The 25,768-nt window shown below is 42.9% G+C and overlaps 1 protein-coding gene across 3 annotated transcripts in view; it reads right to left on the minus strand.

The window, feature by feature from the left end:
• Window positions 1-25,768, minus strand: part of ACSL1 (acyl-CoA synthetase long chain family member 1) — a 75,792-nt gene that overhangs the window by 21,519 nt on the left and 28,505 nt on the right. For all 3 annotated transcript variants that reach the window (XM_049772345.1, XM_049772344.1, XM_049772346.1), the window contains exons 3-7: window positions 13,274-13,388; window positions 10,456-10,520; window positions 7,383-7,484; window positions 4,709-4,808; window positions 3,791-3,969 (exon numbers count right to left, since the gene is read on the minus strand). In XM_049772345.1, coding sequence (XP_049628302.1) covers window positions 3,791-3,969; window positions 4,709-4,808; window positions 7,383-7,484; window positions 10,456-10,520; window positions 13,274-13,388 — 561 coding nt within the window. The remainder of the gene's footprint in view (window positions 1-3,790; window positions 3,970-4,708; window positions 4,809-7,382; window positions 7,485-10,455; window positions 10,521-13,273; window positions 13,389-25,768) is intronic.

Consider the following 25,768-nt stretch of genomic DNA (forward strand, 5'->3'; position numbering starts at 1 on the left):
CCATTTAACGTTTATATAAGAACCAAGTCAATTGGATTGTCGGACTTGTTCTAGCATCCACATAGGCACCAATCTCCCCATGTGATACTGTTCTTACTTTGCATAGGCACATTCAAATGGGAAATTATATACAAACATGTTCTTATCTTATAGAAATGGGAACACACAAATTTTCTTAAACAGTGACAATTGTGTTCACTGTCTTAAGTTAGATTGTTTATTTTCCCCACTTTTTATCTTTTTTTTCTCTTTGTGAACTGTCCAATAAGGAATTTTGGTGAAAGAGTCCCTCAGTTTAATGCTTATGCTTGAACCAGGTCACCGGGATTGTTGGACTTGTTCTTGCGGCCCCCTTATGCGCTGATAATGCCAGGTAGCATTATTCTTTGTTTGCATGGGCACATTAAAATGGAAAATACTATACATACAAATAAGTTCTTATCTAATAGAGATAGGAACACACAAATCTTGTGGTGCAACGAAACCTTACTCCCTGAACATTGACATGATGACCTGGCACAGGCCTCAGAGATTTGGGCATTTTCTAGTCACCCCTGAACCAGGGAATCCATTTATGAAACATCCAAAGTTGTCTATGACATCACCTGAAGCAATCCTCTACCAGGGAAGATCCAACTGCTGCTCTGATATCGATTTACTCAAGAGTCTTCCCTTAACACTGAGAAGATTTAAACAACAACTACAACAACCTGCATACTGGACAGGGCTTTCTGCATTGCCCTTTAATTGTGAGTTGAAATTAGATGCTGCTCCACACCATCCTGACTTCAATGTAAGATATACAAATTCCAGGACTTTCAATACAGAAACATGATACCTACAACAGAGACTGAAAAATATAACTGTATGGGAACTACAGACAATGACTGGGATTGAACAAACTAGTTTGCCTGTAGCCTGGAAATGGTCTTATGTCAGGAAACTTCAGGGGTAGGGTCTCCTTGTACTTAGGCCAAAGTTTTTCCTTTCCATGACCCCCATACTTTGGTGGGCCAATGCAAACGATAAATGCCACTCTAACATTGTTTTTACAGTGCTCCTTTGACTCTAAACCTTTAATGAAACCACTAGCAAAAATTCTGGAACTGCAAAATAAATTGGTTTACATTAGTGTTAACATATATGCTTTTAGTTACACTAGCATTCTGGGGTATAAAGGAGGAAGATAAGGGATATATGCTTGGGAACAGGGATGAAGGGAGGACAACACTGGTGGTGGAAAGGCCTTCATTTATTGTCACTGTGTACCTTAAATATCACTGTGTAAGATTTGTAATTCACTTTGGCCACAATAAAAATAAAAAATAAAAAAATTATAAAACTAAATAAGAAAATAATATCTGTTCAAAATTCTTACTTCTTAGATTTCTAATTCTTCAAAAGATCTTAAAATAAAGCAAAACTTAATTTTTAATTTAGTGGGAACAACTCTTTATACAAATTAGTGTATACTATTCACCAAGACAAATTCACAGCCAGAAACTTGTCTTATGTCATTGCTTAGGAATAAAGCAAAGTACATTATAAAAATAAACAAGTTACTACCTTTAGGTTCTGAATGCTGAGGAAAACCAGAAACGGAATCAATACTAAATTTTACTTAGTAACAAACTTGTTCAAATATTTAGGAGCGGTGAAACCTACAACTTACTGGAAATGCATGAAAAAGATATTGTGATAAATGAACAGGATAGAGTGATGATTCACACTGATAAAAATGTTCACATTTTGGTAAAATAAGGAAGTATACTTGTACAAGTCTATCAACTTATTGATATGTTTTCAAATTTTCATAATATGGGCAAATTGTACAAGTGACAGATCCCAACTTTCTGCCTGTGAGCCTATAAAAGTACATTAAACATCACTTAATGATCAACTATAAAACTAACTTTTCTCCTTTCTGGAATTCAAGTCCTTCCTGGGTCGGCTGCATGCAAGACAAACACCCTACTGCTATGCTATCTCTCTGCCCCTCCTTTTTTTTTTTTAATATTTTCTCTCCCCTCTTCTTTTCCTTTATCTTCAGGGATCATTCCTGGTAGGGCTTAAGTGACCTTATGTGCTGCTAAGAATAGAACCTGGATTGCCTGCATACAGGGCAAGCATCCTACATACTGTACTATCTCTCCAGCTCGTTATTTCTTTTCAAACAAATTTTCTTCAAAAATTAAGCCTTTTTTAAAAAAAATTGAAAATATATAGACAGGTAAGGCATCTGACAGTATCTTTTATACCTGAAAGTTTTAAATATAAACTTTATATTACAATCTTCAGGCACTCATCCAAGTGATTTTTAAACTTAAAATTATTGTGGAGTCTGAAAAAAACACATTGAAGTCTAGGTGCTGCCTTTCCATCCCTCGCCATCAAATATTCTCCCCAACCCTGAGTTCTGACATACAGAAGATGATGTTACTGAGAGCTTCCCACTGACTGGAAGACTCAGGGAACTAACCAACAGTTGATTAACCCATATTTTGTAGGTAGTATATATTATATACTATAGTCTTTACAATAAAGCAAAAATGAAAATGTTATTTGGAAGATCATATGGAAGAGAAAACATTTATAATACTGTACTGGAAAAATCCAAAGGGACCAACATAGTTCTGATTGGGGTATTCATGGGGCAGTGGTATTTCTGTGTCACAGTGCTAAAAAAAGAGACAAACTTCATGTGTGTAGTGGAAGGTGGGGAGAAGGAAATAGTAGGGAAACAAGATTACATAATTGTAAAAGGGTTAAAAAACAAAAGCAAAATGAAGCCAATAGCTCACAAAAGAGCACTTTGTCATTTCTCTCTCTATTCTCTCTCTCTCTCCTTTCTCCCCCCCCTCTCTGTGTTAGAATAGAGAACTATAACTACCAGGAAAATAGCTGTAAGAGTTTCAAAGAGGGAATGACTTCCTCTGTGTCATCTACAGCTTCCTATGCTGAGAGGAAATTATTTCCTCTGTGTCATCTACAGCTTCCTATGCTGTGACCTTAATGGGATCCTCCAGCTGCTCCAGCTCTGGGCTGAATTCTGATCTCTGTTCAACTGAAGGAATCAGAGCATAACGATCTGTTGTCAGACAACCAGAGTATGGCTCATGCCCATCAGGATAGAATGGTTACCTGTCAGGACATGAGTAATAAGAGTTGGAAGAAATTTTGCAGGAAAATAAATCAAATCAAATATCTGGGTAATAAATTCATTAGGATTTTGTGAAAGCAAACTGGGAAAAGAATGAGGGAACTCTTTCCTTCTGTACTACTCTAGAGTCAAAGGGTATAGAAGCATTCAAACTAAAGAAATGGTACAAATTGAAATATCCACCTGATCACTTGAGTCTCCAGCATGTTTTGGCATGGCTTGCCAAAGTTCTAGGACACGATATGAGCTTTGCAATGCCCTTTATGAGATGACTTTCATAGCATGTGATGGATTAACACTGGCACATGCATGTACAACTATGCCTTTCAGAACAAGGCAGGGATTTCTCTGTATCTTTTTGCTCATTGTTTGTGGATCACATCCATCAGTGCTCAGGGGTTACTCCTGTTCTGCACTCAGGAATTACACCCAGCAATGCTCGGGGGACTATATAAGGTGCTAGTGAGAGCAAGTACCCTACCCACTGTGCTATCTCTCCAGCCTCTGCTGTGTTTTTCTAGGGTTATTGACACCCTCAGTCAGAGATGGGTACCAGGTTACCATCATACACTGGAGCCCAAATGGCCTCAGAGAACCCCCCTAAAAAAGTGGCTATAAGGTAGGACTCACCTGAAATGCCTTCAGAGTCATCATTTCCACCCCAAGCTTCTTGCCTTGTTCAAACACATCACTGGAACTATGCTCCATGAGCACTATAGTTTTAAGGCCTGGTGTCAATTTATTTTCTACACCATCTAATAAAAGTTTGGCCTTCTCTGGTTTGTCCACAAACACCAAGGAGAGTTCAGCTGAATATGGAAAAACAATGGGGAATAAATATGATAGTATTAAAAGCTAGCAATATCTCATACCAAGATATTTTTAAAATGTATATCTTTATTTAAGCACCATGATTACAAGCATGTTTGTAGTTGGGTTTCAGTCATAAATGGTCATAAACAGTCATAAACAGAATACCCTCCTTCACCAGTGCAACATTCCCAATGCCCCCCTCCTCCCCTGCCCCTGCCTATATTCGTGACAAGCATTCTACCTCTCTCATTCTTTAACGTTGTTATGCTAGTTGTTAGTGTAGTTATTTCCCTAACAGCATTCACCACTCTTTGTGGTGAACTTCAAATTGTGAGCCAGTCCTTTTGGCCCTTCCAGCCCAAACTCTATTGTCTCTGGGCCTTATTACAGTAATGTCTTTAATTTTTAATTTTTCTTAAAACCCATAGATGAGTGAGATTATTCTGTGTCTTTCCCTCTGACTTACTTCACTCATCAGGCTATTTTAAGGGCTATACTGTGCTCAAGAATTATTCTTGGCTCTCTGTAGTACCCAGGGGTCACTTCTGGTGGGCTAGAGGGACCATATGGGGTGCCAGGGCACAAAGCAAGCACCCTACCCTTTGTACTGTCTTACAAGTTATCTTATTTTTTAAAACATAGATGCAACATTTTGATGTAAAATACTGAGCAAGCTAAATCTAAGTAGTGTAAAGGCATCCAATTGAATCAGTAACTCCAAAATTGCAAACGTACCTTTGTTGACAATATAGGTGATTGCTTCAGTTCCAAGGGTATCGTAGAGGGGAACAGCCACCATTGAAAATGCAAAGCATCCCAGTTCAATGATCACCCACTAAACAAATAGTACAGGTTGGGAGAGAAAACAAGATGTCACTAGGGGGAACCTTCCAAGGACATCAACATTTGAAAGAGACTCAAGTGAAAACTATGGATGTAGAGATAGGAAGGAACATTTGCAGATCGACTCTATGTGCCAGGCATGGTTTGTATTTCACAGTCTCTGAGAAAGTGTGATCTGCCTGCAGAACTGACATTGTTATGTTTGAAGACAACCAGCCAGGATTGTTTAAGACTGACTTGGAGGCCAGACGGCCACCTTGGAGACAGAGATCTCAGAGCTTGTCCTTGGCAAGAGCAACGAGGTCTGGACAGATGGAGAGAAGGGCAGGGAGACTTTGCCAAGGGTGGAGATTTCAGGATTGAATGTGGGAGCCTGCCCATGAGGGAGGTGACTGGCATGGCTGCTCCAAGCAGGAACCCACTTCTCAGGGGGCAGTGACATGTGCTGGAGCTAGTCTCTGGCCACAAAAATATCTGGCTCCATTTCCCAGACAATGTGTGGACTTGCCAGACAGTGCCAGGCAGGGGGTCTGGGAAGCTAAAGGAGCCAGGAAACTGGGGAAATAAGGACTTGATCTCTTAATAAGAAAGCTGTCCTTCGAGGTTCTCCCTGGAGAATTGATGTTAGAAAGGAGCGAGGCAGTAATCTGCTGCTAAACCCCACTGCCACGAGGCCACTGAGCTACGAACAAGGCCATTAGGTCCAAGATCACTCTTGTGTACATCATCCCCACTGGCCTTCCTCACCACTGTGGTATCCAAGATGCTGAAGAAAATCTGACACATGGAGAAAGCCAGAGGTGCGGTGAGAAGGATGAACAGCCCCTTCATGTTCACTGGGCGTAAAACTGCTTCTGGAATATTCTTAGCCTTTCTCCCAAAACCAGTTACATGCAACCAGATGGATATCAGGGCCAAGTGCTTCAGCTCAGTACAGGAAGCATACTGGGGCCTCTAGTCTCTGCCCGTTCTTCTGCTGTTTCAAGAACTATCTCTTAAAATGCCTCCTTCCTCCACACACATGCTGCTTGAGGAGGTTGATCCTTACATGCCCTGGCCTTCCTCACATTAATCTCCTTCTAGCTTTCCTTTAGGTGCTACCTCCAGGAAGTCCTCCTTGACTAAACTCCCACAATTCTATTATCCTGTTGTCCATGGGAAAACATGTTAAATGTGATCATTTGAATGGGTTTCTCTTAAACAGAAGAACTAAATTCCACCAGCTTCATCATGGTTCCAGTTGCAAGAAATGAGGGTTTCTCCCTCAGCAGAACATCAAACTCTTAGAAACCCATTTTGATCTACAAAATTGGCTGTAGCAAAGTGATTGAGATCAGAAGTCTTTGAGATTCCAGGGGCCTAAGAATTAATTTGATGTCTCCAAGCCAGGTATGCTCCTGATCTACTCAGGAAAGCTTCAGGCAGTAAACACCCTCCACAAAACTTCCTGGCTAAATGTGTTTAAATATAGTGGTTTACAGAAGTGCCAGGCTGTAGCCTAGAGAGACAAGACCCAGACTTCAGGCTTACTAGGAGGCTGGCTGAGAGGAAACACTTGCCCCTTGGCCAATAGCAGCATTTTCAACTCTGTAACCTGACCAGGGGAAAGATCTTAGCTTTCAGAAAGAAGAGGGGAGAGTTTGCTACCAACTAAGACGTTTGCTCATTCTCTAGCATTTATTAACACTGCTATTCTTGAAGAGAGTTTCATTAAAGTGAGAAGATTACTTTACCCATTATGTGCACTAATAATTTTGTTGGGAGGCCAAAGGAAATAATTCAATTCAAAAAACAATTAGTCCCCCTTTAAAGGCTCAGAAGGTGCTGCTTGGGGGTATAGTGTGGAACTTTCTTATTCTTTTCTTTTTTTAATTGCTTTATTTAAGCATGTGGTTACAAAATTGTTCACTGTTGGGTTTCAGACATATAAGGTACATCACCATCCTTAACCAGTACACCCTTCCCATCACTGATATATCCTGTTTCCCTCTCAACCCCCACCTCTGCCTTGTTCTATGGCAGGCAAATTACTTCTCTTTCTATCACTCTCACTTGCTCTCTCTCTCTCTCTCTCTCTCTCTCTCTCTCTCTCTCTCTCTCTCTCTCTCTCTCTCTCTCTCTCTCCCCCCTTTTTGACACTGTTGTTTGCACTTTTATTAATGGCCTCCATTAATGCGTTGCCTATTAGTTTCTCCACTTTCAGAGCGGAGTTCTTGTCTAGAGCCAACAGTTCCAAGTATCATTTTCCTAGTAGACCCTTCTCTACTGTAGCTACACTCACTGCTTTTTCCTTGAGATTTCTTTATGGTTTTGGGCCACACCCAATTGTGTTCAGGGTTTACTTCTGGCTCTGAGAGCAGAAATTACTTCGTGTGATAGGAATGTCAACCTGGGTTGGCTGATGCAACCCTACCCACTGCACTATAGCTCCGGCCTTGATATGTGACTTTTGCTAATGGTGTGACCCAAAGCCAGAGTCTCAGTGGAAACCAGCTCAAGTGGAGGCATGTGTGTGCTCATTCAGGAGGGCCTTGACTCACAAAACCAGTGCCCAACAGGATAGTACCTCAGGTCTGTTTTGGGAAAAAATGCCGATGAATTGATCCGAGGAAGCCTTGAAGCCCTTCTGGAGTAGTGCTGAGCCTACACACTCTGACAATTCTGCAACCTGAAGAGGGGAAGGAAGATAAGAGCAGTGTGAGGCCCCAGAAAGGAACAAAGCTGCAGGAGCCAGGAATTTGTGCCAGAATTCTAACAGAGGGGAGCAGAAACCACTTTTGTCAACCTCAATTTTTATCATTTTTATTTGTGGAACACTCAGGATGCTCAAGGATTATTGGCTCTGCTCTTAGGAATCACTTCTGGCAGTACTCAGAGGACCAGAGGGGATGCTAGGGATTAAACCCAGGTTTGTCCCGAGCAAAGCAAGTGCCCTATCCACTGTGCTATTGCTCTGGTCTCTCAACCCCACGTTGTACTCACTGAAATTCACTGAGAACTAATCATTGAGTTCCTTCTACAAAGCAAATGAACCTCAACCACACAGCCATTGGCATCATGTCAGCTTTCTTACTCATTTGCTTTGTAACTTAGTTTTATAAAACAGAACACAGGAACAGAAACATCCTCCACCCCTCCATTTTTTGCATTTATAGAGAGCAGCAAAGAATTCAAAATCTGTTATTTGATAGAAACCCAGAAATAACAACCTGTGTGTGTGTTTTGAAAAAAAAAAAAGTTCTAATCATTAGTTCTAACAATTCCAATCTGAGAATTTATTCTTAGAAAATAATTCAATCTTGGGGCCGGAGAGATAGCATGGAGGTAAGGCATTTGCTTTCCATGCAGAAGATCATTGGTTCGAATCCTGGCATCCCATATGGTTCCCTGAGCCTGCCAGGAGCGATTTCTGAGCATGGAGCCAGGAGTAGCCCCTGAGTGCTGCGAAGTGTAACATCAAAAACCAAAAAAAAAAAAAAAAAAAAAAAAAAAAAAAAATTCAATCTTAGGAGGAAGTTTATTTGGGGAGGGTTGCTTATTCTGTTTTTGTTTATTTATTTTTCTAAGTTTTGGGCCATATCTGACATTGCTCATGGCTTATTCCTGACTCTGTGCTCAGGGATCACCTCTGGCCATGCTTGGGAGACCATATGAGGTTCCTGAATCAAGCTTGGGTTGACCACATGCCAGGCAAGGACCCTCCATGCTACACTATCTCTCACTAGGACAAGGTCTTAGTTGACTATGTAAAAATTCGTGTATTTCAAAATCATCTGAAATCTCAAAACTATAATGGAAAGTGAGGGTGGTTATGAGGTTATGTAATTGCTGACTAAAACATCTGTGAAAATGCAGCAGAGTAAATATCACAATTAGGAAAGCCACATTGAACCTTGAAGAATATTTATAACAATGCCAAAAGGATGATAACAAATGAATACAAAGTACACTATCATTCCTTATCAGGCAAGTGTAATAATGTAAATACAGAGAGCCATAAAATTATGCAAGATCAAATATCTAATACCCTCCCATCGTTCCCAGAGTCCTACCCCAAATTAATTAAGAGAAAATTATTATTTTTTAAATTGAGACCGATGTGAATTACAAGTCTTTCATAGTTAATTTAAGGTGCATAGTGAGTGAATTAGGTCAATTCTTACTACCAGTGATGACCTCTCTCTGCCACTGTTCCCAGCCTGCCTCCCATACCTCCACCCTTAGCCCCTTGGACTGCTAGTGTAACAGGTCCCTTTTGTGTATAGCTTGTTGTGGTTTGGGTCTCTTGATTCTATTGTCATTAGCTTTGAGTTGGGTAGTTAAGACTGATCATTTTTTATTTCCACTCAGTGCTCAGGAGACTGTTTTGCCACTGATACCATCCACTTTATTTTTTCTCAATTTATAGGAAGCCATAGATATATGAGGCTGAACAAAATGATTCATGTTCTAAGAGCAAATTATTTTAATCTCCAAATCTAGGGTTTCTTGCAGAGCATGTCTAATTCACACCCATACCCCTGGGGGCCATGGAGCCACACCTTCTCCTGTCTCAGAACCCTATTGGTTGTGGCTCATAGGGCCACTCCTTGCCCAGCCTATGGCAATCAGAGCTGACACAGGTGAGCTGACAGCTAGAGTCAGAGAGTCACAGGAATGGGCTCTTTCCTTCCCTGCACCACGGGCGGTGCAGTTAACTGCAGTTAAAAAAACCAGCAGTCCCATTCCTGCATGCTGGTCTTTCAGAATTGTCTTCAACACTTGTCTGCATTTATACCTCTAGGGAGAGGGACCCAGGAGGTCAGAATCATTGAACTAGTAAAACATCAAAGGGTTTTGGGATCAGAGAGATCTTATAATGGGTGGGTGCTTGCTTACTTGATGAATAACCTGGGTTCAATCTCTGACATCACATAGGGTGCCCCTTGCCCCACCAGGGGTGATCCTGGAGTACATAACTGGGAATAAGCCCTGAGCACCACCTTTACAGCCCTGAGTACCACATTTACAGAGATAATAAAGTGATTTTTTAAATCCCAAGTGCAGCTGCATTTCTCTGTCAGCCACTGCCTAAAATGTATAGCAGACAGAACTGGCTTACTGATTCCCAATTTCTTCCAGCTAACACACAACACATGGGATCTAGTGAAACATTCTACTCCTGCCCAAGATGTACTGCAGAACAAGAGAACCTGAGTAATCCAGAGAGCTCTGTCAGGTCCCTGGAGGCCAACAACAGGATGCTGGAACTCATGGCAGGGATGAGCAGGAACCCAGTCCTATCCCTGGCACTATAGGACCTACTGGACACTAGTAGCCCCTGGCACCTCTAAAATGGTTGTACCCATACTATGCCACCATCCACCATCCCAGAAAAACATTTAAAAAACGAGAGACTATCATCACACAGTGTTATTTATATACCGGATACACATCAATTACTTATTCATTGGGGCTAGGCTTGGAGCCCCTCAGTGACATAACTGAATTAGTTCATGTCAATAAGATGTGTCCATCTAGAAGTTGCTGGTTTGGCACATACACTCTAAAAATAAAGCTTCCACCCTGACACAGAATGACCCTGAGGATTATCTAAGCACTTGAGGTGGCCAGAGTGGTCCCAGGAGCAGAAAACTCACCTCTTTGTAGGAAAGCCATTCATAGGGTTGGTTTGGTTTCCGAGAGCCTAGGCACGGGCCATTATCTAAGGGAGACAAAAAAAAAAAAAAAAAAAAAAAGCGAAGTATGGTCTTAATATGCATCAACAGTCCAGAGATTCTTTTGTTTGTTAGGACAGGGAGGGAGGGGGCACATCCAGGGGTTACTTCTGGTTCTGCACTCAGGAATGACTCCTGTAGGATTGAGAACCTTATGGGACAAATCTCTTTCTACCAGTTCCTCCCAAGCAAACTTTACAGTCACTCAGGAGTCTCACAGAGTGGCCAGCTTCCACAGAAACAGAGTGAGGCTTTGAGCTTTACTTCCCGGCCTGCTTCATTCACAGGCACTGTATGAAAAGCAGTGTCAGAGGCGACATGCTGCTTTCCATGGGGACATCAGCATTTTTGAAGAGCAATGACTGAAGGGGCCAGAGAGATTGTACAGGGGTTGCGGCACATGCCTTGCAAATGGCTGACTCCAGTTTGATCCCTGTCACAAGTGGCCTCAGAGCACAGTGGGGTGGCCTGGGCAATCCCTCAGCACTGCAGAGTGCTGTGTGCACTGCATCTTTGAGCTTTTTTTTTTTTTTTTATTGAACCAACAGCCTGACTGGTCAGAAAAAAAAAATAAAAATAATTAAAAAAAGAGCAGAACTGACCAACACTTGCAGGGCCCCAATCAGACCAGCTGCCTGCTTTCCTCAAGACAGTTTTACTGGCTCTTGGCCACACTCATTCATTTGCTTGTTATCTAAGACCGCAGCTGAGCAGGAGCAACTGAGCTGGATGGTCTGTGGACTTGGATGGAAAAGCTTCAAGTTCCAGGCACACTCAGGGAACTTAAAATGTACCAAACCCAGATGGCACTAGTAGCATTTTGATATGATTGGACAGAGATAGGACCTGGGCTTCAGCATTTTTTAAAAGCTCCCCAGTGTACACACATTTCCCTTATCTATCGGGACTAAGAAGGCTTGAATTTGGGCTGGGAGTATGTATGACTTAGTGGCAGCGGGAGGGCTTGCCTTGGATGAGTGAGGCTCTGGGTTCAGTCTTCAGTATTACTCCTGCACCCCAATCTAGTCATTTTTCTCTAATTTATCTAAAACATTCAAAAGGGATCTTTTGTAACCAGAAAAAAAGGAAAGGTCATGTGACTTGCCTGAAAAGCAGGGAGAGTTACTATATTCTCAGACAAATGCCATCTTCTGAGGACAGATTTTTTTTTGTTTGTTTTTGGGCCACACCCAGTGGCGCTCAGGAGTTCTTACTCTTGGCAGGGTTGGGGGACCATCTGGGATGTTGGGGATTGAACCTGGGTCAGCTGTGTACTAGGCAAACACCTATTGCTCAGGCCCCTGAGGACAATTAAAATATTTATATGCATTTACATGTGTGTCTGCTTTGTGTTAGTGGTTATATGTGTATGTACACACAAGGGTGTGTATATAGATTAGTGATAAAACTTATATATATATAAGATATCTACATATATAGGATATAATATATACATGTAAAGAAAATCTATACCAACATATTTAACACATGCACACACCTAGATGGAATATCTTCTTGTGGCATTATGTTAGGATGCTCTTATGGGTATTTACAATCAAAGACAAACCCTGACACAAACTAAAGACCCCCCCAGTAGCAGATAAGTATGCTTGCTTCTTCCCTGGGGGGGGGGGCACAGAGTGAACCTGCTGTAGAAATAGTGGGGAAAATAGGCTAAATGGAGAAATGGAATCTGGCCAGTGCCAGGCCTGTATCAAGATGCAGCCACCTTGGGCAGCGTATGGCTGGGGACCAGGTATGCATGGTCCTTGAACACAGGAAGATTCCAACCCAGTTAGAAGAAGCAGAAATGAAAGCAGACCGTGAATGATAAAAGCAAAAAGCCTTGTCAATGCTTGGCTTCCACGTGCACAGAGGAAGTGGAGTCCTCACAAATCAAAAGGTCCCAAGACAAAGTCATGGAAGGCAGGACAGGAAGCAGAAGGCATAGACCTCTTGGCTGAGGACACAAGGAATAAGCACATGCTGGGGGCAGGACACCACATCAGGGCTCAGAGGAGAGAAGGGGGCCAGCTGCCCTCCCTGTTCCAGAAGCCCAGGCTAGCAGAGAGGATGCTGAGAAAATGCCCTGTAACCCAAAGCCCAGGAGGGTTTGACAGGAAAAGGGAAAATACAATGGGAATCTTCTAAGAAAAGCCAGACTTGGAGGCTGGAGCAATAGTATAGCATGAAGGGAACTTGCCTTGCATGTGGCAAACCCAGGTTCAATCCCAGCATTTCAAATGGTCCCCAAGCACTGCCAGGAGTGATCCCTGAGCACAGCTATGTATGGCCCAAAAACTTAAAAGAAAAGATAAAGAAAGCCAGACTCTGTTGAGCACCTGAGAATGGGTGGCAGGAGAGAATAACAAAGCAAAGCAGAACAGGAGGGGATGGGACAAGTGTGTGGGGTTGGGGGAGCAGAGAAGTGATGACTAGACAGAAAGCCAAGTGAGAAAGCAGAGATACTGCAGTGGTAGAATCTTCCAGGTACCCACAGTGCACAGATTCTCAGAGGAATGGTGTCAATGGATCACTTGAAATATGGGCAACTGAGTTGGCATTGGATTGACTGCACTTTATAGAAGTATCACACCCCAAATGTGCCCATCCACCTGCAAGCCTCCATGACACTCAAGACACTGAAGACCTGTCCCATCCTAGAAGCCACTGTGCCTAGGATGTCAGCTGCAATGCCCCTGAAGAAAGGAAATAATGGGTCAATTAGGGAGGCTCTTACTTGACACCAGCAGACCCCTCTGGAAACCTTCATACAGTGTCCTGACGTCATCGTAGAAGTATACCAGGGGCTCATCGCTGGAAAGGATGGCGGACCGCCGTGCACCTCCACTACCCTGTAAAAACAGTTGGGCAGACAGACAAACAAACAGACAGGCAGGCACATGAGAAGGATTGGTTCCAGATCAGTAGAACAATGTGGGAGGGAGCTTGTCTAATAGGTGGCTGACCCAGGTTCAAACCTTGCACCCCATATGGATCCTCTGAGTTCTGCCAGGAGTGATTCCTGAGCATAGAGTGAGGAGTAAACCTTGAGCACTATCATGTATGGTCCCCCATATCATTAAATATACACAAGTTTTTAATAGATAGAAAGCCCTTCCAAATTGTATGGATAAAAACGTGTCCCATACACCCTCAATTCACACCCACCCAGAGAATCCCTGGGGAACGCTGGAACTGGAGTGTTTGTGGAGTGAAAAGAAATGCAAGTTCTGCTGTGTGCACTATAGAATTTTTCACCTGGAGACATACCCAGGCTTCAGTAAACAAGGTAAGGACCACAGGATTGGCAGAGGGGCCTCAGGAAAAGACAGGAGAGAATGAAAGGAAGGAAGTTCACAGACTTGTAAGTCCTGGTTTGACCAGAGCATGTGGGCGAGCTGGAAGCCAGCCAAGGACTTTGGTGTTCCTCATGGCCAAAGTGGCCCCAGGGGAAGTGAGTTGCATCTGTTCTGTGGCAAAACCACCCACCGTTTGCCTTCCACAAAGTCATCTCAAATCCTTAGCACGTGACTCCCACCCTTTCATCTCACCAACTGCCTTCTAGTCTGTTAGCAACTTGGGGGCCCCACACAGTGGCTCCTTGCAGTCTCCTGTATCAGCTATACAAGTCTCACTTGCAGCCTGCTTGCAAGCTCATTTGTTATGGAGATGTTTGTCCCCCTGGGCTGGCTCAGGTGGACACACCTGCTGAGTAGAGGAACTGGAGGTGGCAGAACCCAGCCTCCATAGTTAGCAGAAATCATTTGCAGAGACTGGGGAGATGCCAGGTCAAAGGATTGGAGCACAGGCTTTGCATGCAGGAGGTCCTGGATTCTTTCTATCCCTGGCACATTGTGTTTCCCACAAGCATCAACAGGAGCAATCCTTGAACACAGAGATGGGTGACCCCCCAAAAAACTAAACTCCAAACAATCAGAGGTACAAGCTCTCCAACTGTGAGCTGCCAAGGTTTCTGGAGCCTTTGCTATAGTATGAGAGGTCCAGGCATCCTGGAATCCCAAGCCCTTTGGAGACTGAAACTCAACATGTCAGAGCCTGCACATTGGGAATTTTTTCTTTTGGGGGGCTACATTCAGTTATGCTTAGGGTTGACTCCTGGCTCTGCACTCAAGAATCACTTCGAGCAGGGCTCAGGGGACCATATGGGATGCCAGGGATTGAATCTGGGTCAGCCACTGTGCTATTGCTCCAGCCCCACATTGCAAATTTTTAACTTCAGAATAGGGCTTTCTGGTATAAAAAACATGGTTAGTCAAGACTATTATTGGGAAATGGGACTATAATATAGGACTCTGGGGCCTACAGGAATAGGCTACTGCAAAGCAGAAGAAAGCAGTTCTGGCTTGAAGCTGGAAGGACGGGGAAAGTGTTTAATAAGGAAGTATAGGACTAGATCTCAATGTGAGTGTGGCAGAGCTTGGGGCAAGAGGAGTTTGCATGGATCGCGTGTTTGTTTTGTTTTTGTTTTATTTTGCTTTTGGGCCACAACCCAGCACTTCCAGGATTTACTTTTGGCTCTGTACTCAGGGATCATTCCTGACAGGCTTAGGGGAATCCAATATGGTAGCAAGGATTGAAACCAGGCCAGCCATATGCAAGACAAGTGCCCTACCAGCTGTACTACATCTCTGGCACCTACTTGCCTAGAGGTAAGGTGCATGTCTTGCACACAGTCAAATCCCATCACCTTCAGGAGTGACCCCTGAGCATCATTGGGCATGGCACACACTTAAACACACACAAATATAAACATAGCAATCCTCCCTGCCCCTGGATCTCATTTTGATAATGGAATATAGAAGCACAGCAGGGAAAAATGAACTAACCCATATTTTCAGTTCTGGAATAAATATCGTTCGTTCATTTGTTTCACAGCAGACGTCTCAATCTTGAAACTTTTTAATACCCACAGCCTTGATTCCAAGCACCATTCTGAATCCAGGCTGCTTTAAGGAGACAAACATTTGTCCCTTATGTGCACGAAGAGGGAGAATCTTTCCCTTTCAACTGAAACATGATTATTAATGCTAAGCCTGTCTTCTCCTTTTTAAAATGGGGAAACCATGTGTCCACACTCACTTTTTCATTAAACAAGAACATTCCTATGAACCTTTACTTGGATTCTGTAAAATACCTGCACTGGGGGGCCCGGGAGATAGCACAACGGTGTTTGCCTTGCAAGCAGCTGATCCAGGACCAAAGGTGGTTGGTTCGAATCCCGGTGTCCCATATGGTCCCCCGTGCCTGCCAGGAGCTATTTCTGAGCAGACAGCCAGGACCAACCCCTGAGCAACGCTGGGTGTGGCCCAAAAACCAAAAACCAAAAAAAAAAAAATGCCTGCACTGTGATGCTAGTCCTTCTTGGTAGCCAACTGTCTCTGCTCTTGACAAGTGAATAGTCAAAAAAATTCAGCAGCAGTACTGAGGCTCAGGAAAAAGCATCAGCAAATACTGGGAGTCATCGAGAGCAGCTGGGTCATGGGGGGTAAGAAAGAAGAGAAAGGGGTGGGGTGGGGTAGAGGGAAATGACAGGAGATGAAGGACCAAAGAAGCTGAGGGGAGCCAGAGGCACATCTGAGATGGCTTCAGCTTGATACAAATGTTTCATGGGCACATGGCCTAGGGGTACAAGGGACCTGGTGGACAAACTCAGCAGGGCAGTGAGGGCATGCCTCTCCATGGACACTCATTTATCCATACTCAGGGGTATCTGCAGGAGCATTTGTGCCACCTCCCCCCCCCCCCCAGCATTTTGCTGAGTAGGTTCTGATGCAGATGGTGATTGAGCCAAGAGGCAGGACTTGTTTAGAAGAAGCTGGAGTGATTTTGTTATTTTTGTGTAGGTGCCAGGGTTGGAAGCTAGATCCTGGAGGAAGGATGAAGCAGGGGACAGGACAGGCGAGGACAGCAAGGAGACAGGACATGTGACACTGCACATGGATACTGAAGAAGAGGAGATATACCTAGAGACACTGGGGAGGGCTGGAACCATTTAGGTGTGATCAACTAACTTCATAAACAGAATATTTTTAATTATTATTTATTTATTTTTGGTGCTCCTGACTCTGCAATCAGAGAGCACTCCTGGAAGGGCTGGGAGACAATATGGGATGCAGAGGAATGAACTCAGGACAGCTGTGTGCAAGGCAAATGCCCTACCTGCTGTACTATTGCTCCAGTCACAACAATCTGGAGGTTTGATGGGAATCTTTCCTAAAGAAATCGCTCAAGAACCCAGTTGCTCAGAAACTAACTCAGGTTTGCAATGACAGTGTGAGAAATGAGCTGAAGGTTTCCTGCAGCACAGAGACCAGATCCCTTCCAGATGGTCAAGTCCTCAATTTTTATTTAGACAGTTCTCAAGACTAGTGAATTTGGTGTTTTACAATTTTATTTATTTATTTATTTAGTTTTTATTTCCTTATAGTTTTTTTTTTGGGGGGGGTCATACCCAGTGGTGCTCAGAATGTACTCCTGGTGGTGTCTAAAGAATCATATGTGGTCCTGGGAATCCAACTCTGGATTGACCATATGCAAAGGTCTCTGTGACCCTTAATTCTAGTTTTTTTTATCAGCGAAGTTTTTGATCAGGTTAATTTGGCAATAATGCATAATCATCAGAATGTTGAGAAACATGGAGCCAAAACAGACAAATGCTGCTGGGGGGGGGTTTAATTATATCCCCTTCCAAGCCATCATCTTGATAAAGTTATCTGAGGACAAGATATCTGTTATTATTCTAATTAGCAATGAGAATACTTAGCAACAGTTTGGAGATGAAGCAGTAAAGGCACTCTGTGGCCTGAAGGCACTAATTCTCTGCACAGGAAAACTGGGTCTCAGACACTGGCCTGTCAGAGTAGAAACTTAGGCTTCAAGAGAGGAGGTAAAAGACATGGGGAGGTTGGGGCAGGCCAAGGAGCTCGGAGCTTTTCAAGCTGCATCCCCAATTCCCGTCATTTCTGAAGGACATTCATGGTCCCCATCTGGAATGCAAATGCTGAGAAGACACCAGGTGTGTGAGCACCTGGAGTGCTGGGGTGCACAGCATTAAATACTGGAGCTCAGAATTACAACTTGGAGCTGTTGCAGAAACAGGGGGGTTTTTCAGACACCTGCAGTTAATCCTTAAATAAAAGAATGGTATCTGCAGGATATGGTCATTGGGGGTGCAGTGGGTGTTTCCACTGGGAAATGGGGAAAGGTGAACTGACAGCTCCAACTCACTGGGCAGGAAATGGGCCATGAAGATGGAGTTGGGGGGAGAAGGGTGTGGGTGACTCTCTTCTATCATCTGTTCTGCCTCCTTAAATTAGCCACATTCCCAGCTTAAGAAAAATTGGGCTGGAGAGATAGCACAGGTAGTGCATTTGCCTTGAACACCATTGACCTGGGTTCTATCCACAGCATCCCATAAGGTCCCCTGAGCTCACAAGTAGAAATTTCTGAGCACAGAGCCAGGAGTAATCCCTGAGCACTGTCAGGTGTGCCCCCAAAACCACAAAAGCAAAACAATAACAACAACAGAAAAAGCTCATAAGTGAAATTCACTGCAGTCAATTTGTGGTCACGAAGCTATTCTGTAACATCTATAAAATGCCACGAAAAGGAGTCCTCACATGAGGGCTGAATTAGGAAATCTAATCTAAGTTCAAGTTCCCCTTACGGGCAAGAAGAGCCTATTATTTCAGACTGGAAATCCCAGGCTCAGTTCAACTACCACCTGACTAAAGTCAAAGATCACTTCTCCTGAGTCATGCCCCTGGTGATGAGTTTCTGGAAGTAACAAACCAAAATCAGATCCACAAAGGAAACCCTGCAGTCAGTGAGGCCCTCGGATGCCAGCCCGAGCCTCAAACAGAGGCTCCAAACAGAGCTGGCAGGAACAGGGCCTGATAAGGTATGGACTAGTGGGGTCCAAATGCCAAGGCAGAAATCCCTCAGGAGTAACTTCAGTCAGAACATAGGGTCCAGACCATACTGAAAACAAGACCACCAAGAGCCCAACATTTTCTCCTTAAAAAAAAAAAAGTGAGCAAGGGGCTGGAGAGATAGCAAGGAGGTAAGGCAATTGCCTTGCATGCATAAGCACAGTAGTTCAAATCCTAGCATCCCATATGGTCCCCCATGCCTGCAAGGAGAGATTTCTGAGCACAGAGCCAGAAGTAACCCCTGAGTGATGCTAGGTGTGACCAAAAACAAAAACAAAACAAAACAAAACAAAAACAAACAAACAAGTGAGCAAAATGTTCTACAACAGTTTGGAAAAACCTATAAAACTAGCTGAGCAGGAGTGCCAACTTGGGGAGTCCAATTTCTTTCTTTACTTTGTGGGACTCTCCTCTCTGCAGAAGTTCACATCCCCCTCTGGTTTCTTTTTTTCCCTCATTAATAACAAGTAAATATCCTAGTAATTGTTTCCTTTGAGGTGCAGAAGCTTCTCAGTTTAATGTAGTGCCATTTGTTTATCCCTGCTACCACTTGTTTGGACAGTGGTGATTCTGTCTTGAAATGCCTTTAGTCACAATGTCATGGAGTGTTTTGCCTATGCGTTCTTCTGTATACTTTGTGGTTTCAGGTCTTATATCAAGGTCTTCAATCCATTTGAATATGACATTTGTGCATGGTGTTAGATGGAGCTCTGAGTTCACTTATTTTGCATGTGGCTGACCAGTTGTTCTAACACCACTTGGTTGAAGAGGCTTTCCTTGCTCCATTTTGCATTTCTTACCCCTGTATCAAAAATTGATTGTGTGTCTGGGAAACATCCTCTGAATACTCAAGCCTAGTCTATTGATCTGAGGGTCTGTTTTTATTCCAATACCATGCTGTTTTAATAACTATAGCTTTGTAATACAGTTTAAAGTTGGGGAAAGTGATGCCTCTCATATTCCTTTTCCCAAGGATTGCTCTAACTATTTGCAGGTGATTATTGTTCCAAATGAATTTCAATGGTGTTTGGTCCACTTCTTTGAATAATGTTATGGTATCCTTAGAGGAATTGCATTAAATCAGTACAATACGGGGCTGGAGAGATAGAATGGAGATAACGCATTTGCCTTGCATGCAGAAGGACAGTGGTTCAAATCCTGGCATCCCGTATGGTCCCCCGAGCCTGCCAGGAGTGATTTCTGAGTGTAGAGCCAGGAGTAACCATTGAGCACTGCCGGGTGTGACCCCAAAACAAACAAACAAACAAACAAAAAATCAGTACAATGCTTTGGGAAGTACTGCCATTTTAATGATGTTAATTCTCCCAATCCATGTATGTATCTCCATTTCCTTGTATCCTCTTTTATTTCTTGAAGCAGTGTTTTGTAGGTTTTTTTTGTTTGTTTTGTTTTGCTTTGTTTTGTTTTGGTCTAGGTCCTTTACCTCTTACGTTAAATTGACTTCAAGGTATTTGAGTTTCTGTGGTACTATTGTAAATGGGATTTTTTTTAAAAGGCCCATTTCTTCTCTATCATTATTTGTATATAATAAGGCTTTTGATTTTTGCATATTAATTTTGTAGCCTGCCACATTGCTATATGAATCTATTGTTTCTAGAGGCTTTTATAAAGAGTCTTTAGGGTTTTCTAAATATAGTATCATGCTATTTGTAAATAGTGAAAGAGCTTGGCTTCTTCCTTTCCTATCTGGATGCCCTTGGTATCTTTTTCTTGCCTAATTTCTTTTTATGATTTCCTTGCCTAATTTCTTGCCTTAATATCTTTTTCTTCTGCACCTCAAAGGAAACAGTGAATAGGATACAAAGGCCACCCACGGAATGGGAAAAACAATCAGATATGGGGCTAATATAAGATATATAAGGTACTGACAGAACTAACAAGACAAAAAAAAAAGCTAACCTCATCAAAACATAGGGAGAAGAAATGAACAAACACTTCCTCAAAGAAGAAATACAGATGGCCAAAAGCCACATGAAAAAATGTTCCACATCACTAATCATCAGGAAAAACAGGGAGATGCAAATCAATACAATAATTAGGTACCATATCATGCCACAGAGACCAGCAAACATCACAAAGAACAAGAACAATCAGTGCTGGAGGGGTTGTGAGGAGAAAGGAACTCTTATTCACTGCTGGTGGGAATGCTGTCTAGCTCAGCCTTTATGGAAAACAATATGGAGATTCCTCAAAAAAATGAAAATTGATCCAATTTGATCCAGCTTTACCACTCCTAGGGATATACCCTAGAAACACAAAACCACAATGCAAAATGCCCTGTGCATTTCAATTTCATTGCAACTCTATTTACAATAGCCAGACTCTGGAAACAACCCAGATGCTTGACAACAGATGAGTGGCTAAAGAAACTGTGGTGGGGCCGGAGAGATAGCATGGAGGTAAGGCATTTGCCTTTCATGCAGGAGGTCATCGGTTCGAATCCCGGTGCCCCATATGGTCCCCTGTGCCTGCCAGGAGCAATTTCTGAGCCTGGAGCCAGAAATAACCCCTGAGCACTGCAGGGTGTGACCCCAAAAAAAATCACAAAAAAAAAAAAAAAAGAAACTGTGATACATATACAGAAAGGAATACAATGCAGCTATCAGGAAAAATAAATTCATGAAATTTTCCTATATCTGGATGAAAATGGAAACTATTATGCTGAGTGAAATGGGTCACAGGGATAGAGATAGACACAGAATAGTTTCACTCATTGGTGGGATTTAAGAAAAATAAAAGATAGTATGTTTATAATACCCAAAATAATAAAGATAAGGTTTTAAAGGACCAGCCCATGATATGAAACTTACCACAAAGTTTGGTGAGCATAATTAGAGAAATAACTATACCAACAACTGTCATTTTAATGGTAGTGAGTGATAGAAACAGAATGCCTGTCTCGAAGACAGATAGTGGGTGGAGGAAGAAGGAGGTGGGTAGCATAGGTGGTAGGAAGGTTGTGCTGGTGAACAGGGGGAGGTGTATTTTGTTATAACTGAAACCCAACTACAAATATGTTTGTAACCATGGTGATTAAAGATATTAATACACAAACAAACAAAAATATAAACATTTTGGTCCTTCACTCTCTGTCTTCTGAAATACTTTTCTGTCAGGAGAGGTCTTTGGACCTGGGAACTCTGGGTGGATTAGGGGTTTACTTTCCTTTTCCTACTAGAGAGAACCATGGTTTCTAGCAATTAGGGCAATGGGGGGCAGTCTCAGCAACATAGACCAACTGATTCTCCAGTGCAGTCTCATGGGGACTTCTGAGGGGCTGACAGTCCAGTGTCCACATGGCGGGAGCCCAAGGATATGACCTGAACTGTCAACAGCATGGTCAAAAAGCCACTTTCGAGGGCTGAAAGTTCCAGCTCACTACATGAAGCTCACCACGAAGAGTGATGAGCGCAGTTAGAGAAATAACTAAATTGAGAACTATCCTAACAATGTGAATGAACAAGGGAAGTAGAAAGCTTGTCTAGAGTACAGGCAGGGGTGGAGTGGGGAGGAGGGAGATTTGGGACATTGGTGGTGGGAATGTTGCACTGGTGAAGGGGAGTGTTCTTTACATGACTGAAACCCAACTGCAATCATATTTGTAATCAAGGTGTTAAATAATGATATTAATAAAAAAAGAGCCACCTCTCCTTGGTGACACCCCACACTCTTCAGGCAACACATACATATACAACCACACACAATCACATACATACATTCATGCCTAAACACACATGCACACTTATATAACACTCATACATGCATGTATATACGCTCACACTCACAATCACTCCCACATACTCTACACACATATAACTCACAAAAATACATAGGTACACACACACACACACACACACACACACACACACACACTCTTTCTTCTCTCTCTCATACACAGACAAGCTCCTACTCCTGCCTTCCCCTCACCAAACACAAAGAGAAACCTTTGTGAGTTTACCAGGAAAATGGAAGGTTTTTTATTCTTTTCATGGTTTATCATTACAAAACCCATTTTAAGCTTAGGAAACCATCTCCACATTAGAAAATGCTGGATTTTGCAACTATAGAATACAAGACAAAGACATCTCCACTAAAACAGCCCAACTCCAAACCCCAAGCTTCAAACTGTTTGTATTGCTTGCTGAAAAGGCCCAGAAAGATTTCCAGAAAAAGCAGAGCTGAAAATTCTCTGCACACTAACAGTATGGTCAGTAAAGATAGGATTGGAAGGCAAATATTTTCATGGGCACACATGCATGCCAGTGCAAGTATGTACCTATCATGTGTGGGATCCTATGAACAAGATTCCCAGGGCCTACGCATACCTGGCTCCTCTTCCTACTCATCTTTATTCAAGTGCAAGCATTGTTCTTTTACAACCAAAATCATTGTAAAACACCCAGCCAATAGGTATATGGACCAAGGTTCTATAAAGACAATTGGCAAATAATTGAAAGTTAATATCTGAAAACTGAAGAATCAGGACTTTCTAGGATTATAGACAAGCAGGGAGCCAGAGTCTCAAAACAAAAACCACTGGTTCTTCCAAAGTCTTGCATGGACTTCAGTTCATTGCCCTGGTTTCCTCGAGACGAGAACTGTCTATAGGTGTGTGTGTGTGTGTGTGTGTGTGTGTGTGTGTGTGTGTGTGTGTGTGTGTGTAAATACTGGGGGAGGTGGTTAGAATGTTCCTGTTATTTCCTTTTCTGCCATAAGGTTCACCCACTACCTCCCACTCAGTCCAGGATATCAGTCTCATGTCCTCTTTTCACAACTGGCTTTGCCATGGCAGGAACTAATTCTGGGGTAGACCCTGGGCTGTGACCCATTCATACTATACAATGCTTTCTGTTCTACCCTTGCAATGTCTACCTGGCCTTATTCTATAAATTGTGTGATGGGGAAGGGGTATCCCAAAAAAAGCTCAGGAGGCTGGGGATCACTCCCAGTAATATTTGGTGAACCAGGTTAGCAGTTCAGTGCTCAGGCCCAATGATGAAGTGCTGCTGGGGTCTGAGGGTTCTGAAGGCCTTGAGTGTGAGACCCCTGGGTATCAGTGCTGTGTCACAGGCTTCTAGGGATAGACCTAGCAGTCTGGGAACTGTGTAGTACTGGATATAACATGAAGTCTCACACATGCAAATTATGTGTCCCTGACCCTTGAGCTCTCTTCCAGGCCCTCATTCCTCAGTTTCTAACTCAGTGACATTAAATCCTGCCCCATTCAATGAAAGTTCCCCTACTTTCAAGTCAATAGAGGTCATTCAAGTCCAAAAGGACAGCATCAGTCCTGTGTGTGTGTGTGTGTGTGTGTGTGTGTGTGTGTGTGTGTGTATGTGTGTGTGTGTGTGTAGCTTTGCTACAGTATAACTGGCATGGAATGAAATGTGATATTTTGATAAGCCATGTGTGACTAAATTTTCCTCCCATCAAGGTAGTGAGGACAGCACTTTTTCTCATGATCTTCCATTTTTACTACTTTTTGGGGAAGGCACTATACTTATACTCCTACAAATTTTAGTGCTCAAAAGCTAATATCAAATTTATTCATCAGGTTACACATCATATGTTCAGAAACTATCCACTTATGATTTCACTGGGGTCAACTTTTCCCCCTTCACATTGCTGTTCTTTTATACTTTACAGTGGCATTACTCCCAGAGATTACCACTTGCTTTCTTTTCATAAATCCAGTGTGTCTTTATAAAACTGTAATCAAAAGCCTGTTTTTCCATAGATCTTTACATGCATTCATGCATTTAAAATGAATTGTTTCTAAAGTATAAGAGGGAATGTTTACCCATCTTTATAGGTCCCCAAATAGGGATCTAGGATGTTGGTCATGGTTGCAGCAATGCAGTAAGCAGAGGAGTCTGAGGTTATTTCAGGAAAGCAAGGCCTTGAGGATTCTGATGGGGAACCAAGCTATTCTCAGAGGAATATTTCATGGGCTGCAGAGGAACATTTAATTGATTCTAGAAAGTCTACTCAAGAATAAACCATCTTGCTATGGGAGCCACCAGGACTATACTCAGTGGTGCTGGGGATCAAACGTTGGGTCTTGAGCATGTACTCCATCCTCTTGAAGCAATCTTCCAAATTACAGACCATAGTGCTCTTTTATTTTTATTTTTTTTGGGACTATGCCTTGCTGATCACTCCTGGTAGGGCTTTGGGGAAATAGGGATGGAACTCAGGTTGATCTCATGTAAGGCAAACATCTTACCCACTTAGTTATTTCTTCAGCCTCTTTAAAAAAATCAAAGTTACTTTTTATGGGTTTGGGGGGAGTTGACTGTACACCAGTGATGCTTGGTTTACTTAGTTTAGGGGCACACACATTTTCTCATTTGGCTCCAAAGGAGAAAATTGAGTGTCCCCCACTTTGGACCTACTTTGGACCCCACTTTGGAGCTTTGTGCTCAGGGATCATTCCTGATTGTGCTCAGAGAACTATAGTGGTGTCAAGGATCAAACTCAGGTCGGCTGCAGGCAAAGTGAACACCTTACTTGCTATATTCTCATTCCAGCCCAAACCATCTTCGCTTTATGCCACAAAAGCCAGTTGCTCAGATTACTCTTAGTTTCAGGGAACCCAAAAGCAGCCTAAGCAGTGCCTTTGGCAGATCAGCTTGTAAGTGCAGTGTGTGCCACACACACTGGCCTATGTATGCAACTATACACAGGCAAACTTTCAATCTCTGATCTGCAGAGAATGAGATCCAAGCGCCATGTCCTCCCTGTCTACACCAGGTTTCTGAGGACAGAATCACCCTGAGGTAAGCTGCTGGCCAAACAAGACAGTATAGATTCCCCCAGCTTATGGAAGTGTGGGGCTTAACCTTTCATGCAACAGGGTCACCCAGCTGGCATGAGGCCTGAACGGCAGGGGAGCATCTGGTGTGGAAGGAGATCATCCAAATGGGAGATAAGTCATATCCTACCCAGAGAACTGGCTCTGCTTCTTCAGATAAGAGCCTCAAACACCACCCTGTGGTGGGACCAAGACTCAGTGAGTCTCATTTGCTGCAGACCAACCAGTAGAGTTTCCAGCAGAAAACTTGTCATGTGGCACTGCTCTTGGTATTGAGAGGATCCAGCTCTTTGTGAGGTACATAGTGCAGTGCAAGATTACTACACACATATTTCCTTTTCTCTTTAATAGACATTTCACAAATGACAAAGCCAGTGTTGCAAATAAGCCCCTGAAGAGGTTGACTGATGGAGGGATGGAGGATGAGGTCTTTCCCCTCTAGCTC

Source organism: Suncus etruscus, chromosome 4, assembly GCF_024139225.1.
Source record: "Suncus etruscus isolate mSunEtr1 chromosome 4, mSunEtr1.pri.cur, whole genome shotgun sequence".
In the NCBI taxonomy this organism is placed as follows: Eukaryota; Metazoa; Chordata; class Mammalia; order Eulipotyphla; family Soricidae; genus Suncus; species Suncus etruscus.